The sequence below is a fragment of the Panthera uncia genome, chromosome A2, assembly GCF_023721935.1.
Source record: "Panthera uncia isolate 11264 chromosome A2, Puncia_PCG_1.0, whole genome shotgun sequence".
NCBI lineage: Eukaryota > Metazoa > Chordata > Mammalia > Carnivora > Felidae > Panthera > Panthera uncia.
In genome coordinates this window covers 4,957,876-4,964,373 of record NC_064816.1, presented here as the reverse complement: position 1 = coordinate 4,964,373, position 6,498 = coordinate 4,957,876, and the positions used below count along the sequence as shown (strand labels likewise).

General features: G+C 65.5%; 1 protein-coding gene across 1 annotated transcript in view; it reads right to left on the bottom strand.

Moving 5' to 3' along the window:
• Positions 1-1,632: 1,632 nt before the first annotated feature.
• The window catches only part of ADAMTS10 (ADAM metallopeptidase with thrombospondin type 1 motif 10), a 19,274-nt gene continuing 14,408 nt past the window's right edge, over positions 1,633-6,498 (bottom strand). Inside the window, 10 exon segments of the mRNA XM_049639794.1 lie at positions 1,633-1,842; positions 3,053-3,212; positions 3,293-3,469; positions 3,715-3,919; positions 4,287-4,416; positions 4,510-4,636; positions 4,731-4,894; positions 4,981-5,061; positions 6,005-6,128; positions 6,236-6,369. Coding sequence (XP_049495751.1) covers positions 1,733-1,842; positions 3,053-3,212; positions 3,293-3,469; positions 3,715-3,919; positions 4,287-4,416; positions 4,510-4,636; positions 4,731-4,894; positions 4,981-5,061; positions 6,005-6,128; positions 6,236-6,369 — 1,412 coding nt within the window. The 3' untranslated portion in view covers positions 1,633-1,732.

Below are 6,498 nucleotides of genomic sequence, written 5' to 3'. Positions count from 1 at the left end.
GGGGCATCAGGGACCTATTGGGAGGCTCCGGCCTCTTTAGAACCACTTCAGAGGTGTGTCTGTTTGGGCACCTCTGAGCAAACTCCCGCTTCCAGGGCCGCCCCTGCTGCTCCTTCCTCCAGAAAGGCCTTGGAGGGCCACGTGTGTCACGAGGAGTGCAGGAGTACCAGGAGCCACGGGCAGCTCTTAGGGTCCCAGGCTTTGGATGTCAGCTCTGGATTTAACAACCCATCGGGTGGTGCCAGATTTAACAACCTGCTACTTCAGGGGCGCCCCACTTTCTTATAAAATGGGGGGTGCTGGCTCTCCCCCAGGGCCTGGCACACACAGGGTTCCATCAGGTGTTGGCTCACCTCCTGGTCTCCCCTTGACATTTAGGACATGGCAGTTCGGAGAGGTCGGCGCCTCCCGGCCAGGAGGAGGAGGAGGTCGGCCAGGAGGAGGAGGAGGTCGAGGCCGAGGCAGGCGACCCTGGGAGCCTGCGCTCCTGGCGGTAACACAGCATCGTGCTTCGAGGCCGGCAAGCCGCAGCGTCCCCTAGTGGCCACACCTGGGGAGGAGCGAGTTTCTCCCGGAATCGCTCGCACAGGCGGGGGGCGCTGGGTAATCTCAGCGGTGCCTCCAGGCACCTGCGGACAAGCAGGCAGGTGGACCTTCTCCTTGCTGGAGGCTTCAGAGGGGGGTTCTGCAAGGAGGTGACGCTTGGGCCGACGCCGGAGGGTGAGTCGGAGTTAACCGGCTGAAAAGGGAAGGGGAGGGACCACCTGGCGGAGGAAGCAGGTCTAGCAAAGGCCCGGAGATGGGAAGCCGGCGGGAGATTGAGGAACTTCGGGGAGGCCGGGGAGGCCGCGTGCGGCTGGGCGGGAGCGAGCCCCGGGCCTGGGGACGTGGTGGCCGGGATGGCAGGTGCCTGACCGGGTAGCTCTGAGCGCCTCCTTGAGAAGCTGTAAAATCACTAGACTCTGGTCTGTGCTGGTAAAAGGCCCCTTTGGACTGATGGGGGCCACCTGCGAGGGGCCGCGGCCGCATCCATTCGGTGGCGGGGACGGAATGTGAACAGACATATTGACGCTCGGAAATCTACACAAGACAGAACTTTATTGATGGAGGGCTTCCTGGCGAGGGGTGTGTGGGCCCCAGGGCAGGGCCTGTAGCACCATGATGGGGGCGCCTGGATGTCGGGGTCCCCCTGGGGCAGGCAGGACAGAGGTTGGGGTGGATCTTGCCAGCTCTGCCTCACCCCTGTAGCTGGTCTGGTCAGGGGGAGGGTGTCAGGGAGGCGCTGCTAATCCCCCTCCCCCATGGCAGACATAGACCCCCCCCCCTCCCCCCAGCTCAGAGTGGAGGAATAGGGCAGTGCTGGGGGCAGGACACCGGCAGACCCCCTCCCCACCCCCACTCTTCACAGTACATATTCCGGTCAAAGGGGGGGCAGTATTGGGGGCTCCCTAGGGGTGGGCGAAAAGGGCGCTAGGGCGAACAGTTGTTCCCTCCTCAAACCCACCCTGGAGGGGGTCTCACTATGAACTGGGAGAGGGGATGAGGAGGGGCCCTGGGGGTGGCCAGCCCCTCTCCACCCCCCCAGCCAGGGGCCCTGCAGGGGTTCCCAATAAATAACTTCCGGCTTCGTCTCACCCAGCTCCCGCCCCCTCGGGCTCCTTCAGGCTGGCCAGCTGCAGGCATGGTCCCCTCCAGCCGGCGCCCAGCTGTGGCTCCGGGGCCCGCGCGCCCCCTAGCGGCCCTGGCAGGTTTTGCAGCACATCTGGCGGAAGTAGGCTCTGCTGCAGAACTGAAATTTGAGCACCAGGGGGCAGTAGGCGACCTTGTTCACATCCTTGCACTCTGGAGGGGGCGGGAGAACGGGGTCGGGGTGGGGAGGGGGGAAGGGAGGGATCAGATCTCAGCGCCCCTTCCCTGAGGGGCGCGTCCGCAGCCCGCACAGGGCTTCCTGGCTTCCCGGTGCCTCAGTTTCGACCCCTCTCGGAGGGAGCTTATAACTATGAAACTCAAGGCGGGGCTTCTAAATATGCGATCAGGCTTTTGGAGGATTTTGAGAGAGTGCGCCGGGTCTGGGAGTATTCCCTTTCAGTTATCCTTTTGGTCCAACCGGGGCTGCCATCCTTCCACGTTTTCCTTTGTGACAGACTGAGGATTTTCAACTCCAGAGGAGTCACTTATTTTCTGGGTACTTGTGTATTTTGTGTTCACGGCAATCCGCTGTCTGATCGGGACAATGATGCGGGCTCCCACTTGGGCAGTGATGTATGGTAGGGCCTGGTGCTTAACAAAGGGCTTCGCGTGGCTTGTTTTATTCCCTCTCCCTCACGCCGCCCCCCCCCCCCCCCAAGTGAATCTAGTATTGACCCCCTTGACAGATTAGAAAACCAAGGCACAGAGAAGGAAGCTCAATCCAGTTTGGTTCTAGTGCCCAGAGGAAGTGATCTATTGCTCTGTATGGAAAATACTTAGGTAGAAAAAAAAAAACGGACGTATTTAAAGCAGTGGTTCTCAAGGGAATGCTAGTTTGCCCCCCAGAGGACATTTGGCCGAATCTGGAGACATTTCTGGTTGTCACTACAGGGAGTGGGGGAGGGGGGACGGCGGCGGCGGGTGCGGGAGCGCTCTTGGCATCCCGCAGATACAAGTCAGGAACGTTGCTGAATATCCTACAATGCATAGGGCGCCCCCTCGAATTATCTGGCCCCAAACATCAATCGTGCCCGAGGTTGAGAAATTCTGACTTAAAAAAAAATCAAGCAGCTAATGGGACAAGTGGAGATGAACAGGGTGAAGGCCATGCAGGTGGGCTGGGGGAATGGCCCGAGTCTGGGGGCCCAGAAGGATCAGGTGCCTAAAAAGCTAGGCACGCAGTGGCAGTTCGTACATGTTTGCAGGGAGGGGTGGTGCAGGACGGCCTGGAGGGGACAGAGAAAGGCACTTCGGTGGCTGCAGAAGCTCCGGGCCAAAGGTCAGGACCCCTACGCTCTCCTTCTCCTGTGGCTTCCTCCGCACCGGGCCCTCCCGCCGCCCCTCGGCCTCCCGCCCCACATACCTTCGGGGCCGTCCCCGGGGGGCGCGCTGTCGCACTTGGCTTCGCACTGCTGCGTGGCGGGGGGCCGCAGGGCCTCGGCGCACTCGCGTGACGGCTGCCCCGTGTGGCTGGAGCAGCGCACCGCCCTCTGTTGCTGCCCAAGGCCGCACTGTGCGGAGCACTGCGGGGAGTCGCCGCTGAGCCTGGGCAGGCCGGGCCCCCGGGCGGCCCCCGCCCCCGCCCCCCAGGGCGCCGACCTACCTCGCCCCACTGGCCCGCCACCCAGCGAGCTGGGGGGCAGCGGCGCAAGTTGCAGCGCATGGTGGCCGGCGGCTTGGCCGCGGGCGGGCAGTGCCCGGGGGGCAGCGTGGCGCGGTGGTCCGAGCTCTTGCAAAGGACGACGCGGTGGCGGAGGCCTGGCCCGCAGCTGGGGGTGCACTGCAGTTGGAGAGGGGGTTTCGTGCTCACGGGCGCTCCAGTCCCCGCACGCACCGGGGTGGGGAGGATGGTCGTGCGGAGGGAGGCGAGGAGGGGTCCGGCTAACCTCGGGCCGGTCTGGAGGGGGCGCTCTGGGCCCAGCAGGAGGGGCTCGTGACCGCGCAGCGGTGCCTCGGTGGGCACCCCGATGTGGGCCCCCCGGTCCCTACCCCCCGCTGCGCAGCTAGCGGGAAGGGGCGGCTGACCTCTGACCAGTCCAGGGCCGCCCACTCCGGCGGGCAAGCGGGGCCCTGGCAGGCCTCCAGCACTGGCGGGCGCGGCTGCGGGCACGCGCTGTCGTCCAGCGCCTTCTCCTCGGCGGCCGACACGCGGCGCTGGCACACGACGGAGCGGCTGCGCACGCCCGCATCACAGCTGCGGCTGCAGCGCGACCAGTTCCCCACCACCCAGCTGTGGGGAGGGGGCGGGTCTGAGAGAGTGTGCGGGGCGGGGCTCCCCGAGGGCGGGGTGCCGGCCTATCCCCCTCCTCCCCCATAACCCGCATCTTTGTGGAAACTGGCCCGCGGTGGGGCGAGGGGGGGAGGGGTGCCTGCTGCTTGCAATATTATCCCGCGCTGGGGGGATCGTCGCCCTGTACCCGCGCTGCGCCTGGGGACGTGCAGCACCCCGGCGGACGTGATCACCTGGACCCGGCTAAGGGGCATCAGGGGTCCGACCCCACCCCCACCCCCCTCCAGTCCTGGGAGCACACGCTCCTCTGCTCTGAGGAGCACTGCCCGCCCCGCTCTCGTCGCCCTGCGCCCTGGCAGGCACTCACTCGGGTGGGCAGGGCTCTGTGTTGCAGGCGCGCTGCCTCTTGGGCAGTTTGCTGTGGGCGCTGCAGTGGTGGGGGGCCACGGCCGAGCTGTCCAGCTGATTGCGGCACTCCACGGCCTGCACCTGGCTGCCTGGGGGTGGGCGAGAGACCCGCTCAGCCCTGCCACGAACAGAAGGTCAGCCCAGGTGACCCGGGCCCGCCCCTGAGCCCACCCCGACCTCACCGCCGGCACACTGGGCGGAGCACTTGGTCCAGGGTGCATAGTGCCAGGAGTAGGGGGGCAGTGCATCTCGGGCGATGGGCGCGTTGAAACGGTAGCGGAGGGCAGCCAGCTCTGTCCGGGCCAGCACCTGAGGCGGGGGAGGGGGCCATCACGTGGAAGCCAAGCTCTAGTCCCCACAGGGAGGCCAAGGTCTTCCTGCACCTCGCTCCCACTGTCGTTACCATGACGATGAGAGACGCATTTATAGGTCCCAGGGCTTCCAGGCTCTGTGTCTGATCTGGCCCCTGTCGCAGCTGAAAGGTGGTCCCAGCCAGGGGCAGGCGGTGCGGCTGGGGGGTCCCGGGCAGCCCCTCCAGCAGCAGGGACTCCTGGTCCCCCTTCAGGGCTAGGGGGACAGCACAGGGGTCAGACCCCCAGCCACGCTGACCCCCTCCTGACCCCCCAGTCCACGTCCCTCCACCTCCGGCTCACCCAGGTGACTGAGGGAAAGGTTCAGGTCTTGGATGAAGATGTGGACGGAGCCTTTGGGGATCCAGACGACTTCCTCATACCCTGCAGGGTGGAGCTGAGAGGTCGCCCACTTGGCCCTTCCCCCACACCTGCCTACCTCCCCCGTTCCTGGCCCCTGATGATAACAGCTAACCACTACTGCGCTAAGTGCTCACAGGGACCTTCCACAGCATCCCTGGCTCCGGGCCTGTGAATCGGATGTGTTGTCACACCCATTTTACAGATGACGAGACTGAGAGGCTCGGAGAAGCTAGGCAACGCACCCAGGTTTGACCGCTAGGAACTGGCTGGACTGGGGTTTGAACCCAGACTTTCCTGCCTCTCTGACCACCACAGTGGCCTGGTCCACCCCCTCCCCCTCAAGCATGCAGCAGGGCTGGCTGTGGGCACAGGGAAGGGGGCACCTTGGAGGCCCCGACCCACATGGCGACGCGGCGATTTTAACAGCTGGAGTTAGGTTTGCAGTGGGCACCACCACCTACGCCCCGGGCCCCTCCCTGTCCCCTGGATCCTACACTTGGGCCTCACTGTGTGTTTGCTTCCAGAAGTCCCTGCTCCCATCCCCCCACCTCCTCCCTGGGGTCTCTCTTCTGCCCAAGGTGGGGAAGCATAGTCAAGTTCACCACAGCCTGCAGATGTCCCTCCCCTAGTTAGCCTTTTCCCCTAGCACGGTGTCCCTCAGCCCCCGGCTCAGACCATGGAGAGGGGTCAACCCCCCCCCCCCACCGCCCCAGACCCGGTGCCAGGCCCCCAGGGTGGGGGGAGGGGAAAGGTTTAGGTCGCTGACCTTCTCCTCACGTTAACTGCCAAGGCTTAGGCACCAGAGCCCAAGCTGGTCCCCGACCCTGATCTGAGGCATTGCTTTGCCCCCGGGACTTTTTGGGGTCCCCATGGGGCCCCTGGCTGCTGTGACGGGCCTGTGCTGCCCCCCTGGCCCCCCTCCGTCGCCAAGTGGGGAGAAGGAGAGGGAACGGAGATCTCTCACCGGCTGCAGGCGAAGCTGGGCTGAAGACCCCCTCAATGGTTTCGCAGGCACTGCCGTCACCACCACACACCCTGCACTTGTCCTCCCTCAGGTCAGAGCCCAGGACCCGGTCACAGCCCACGTGCTGGGGAGGGGGGTGGGGCGGGGGGTGGGAGTGTCAGCGAGCCCTGCCTCCCTGCCTCCACCCCTCCGTTCCCTTGCCCTCTCTCCACCTCTGGGAGTCCCCTCCACCTTGCACTCGCCGCTGACGCAAATGTCCACCGTGTCTGGGCGGCAGGGCGTCCCGTCCACCACGGCTGCCGCCCTCTCGGTGTAGAAGTTGAAGCCTTCAGCCAGGCACGTGAGTGAGCAGGCCTTCACGCCCCCTGGCGGGGCACAGCCCCGTCAGACCCCGAGGGCCTGACCTGCTTGCTCCCTGGGGGAGCTCCACGGGGGACATCCCGCTTGCTCCCTGGGGGAGCTCCACGGGGGACACCCCGCTTGCTCCCTGGGGG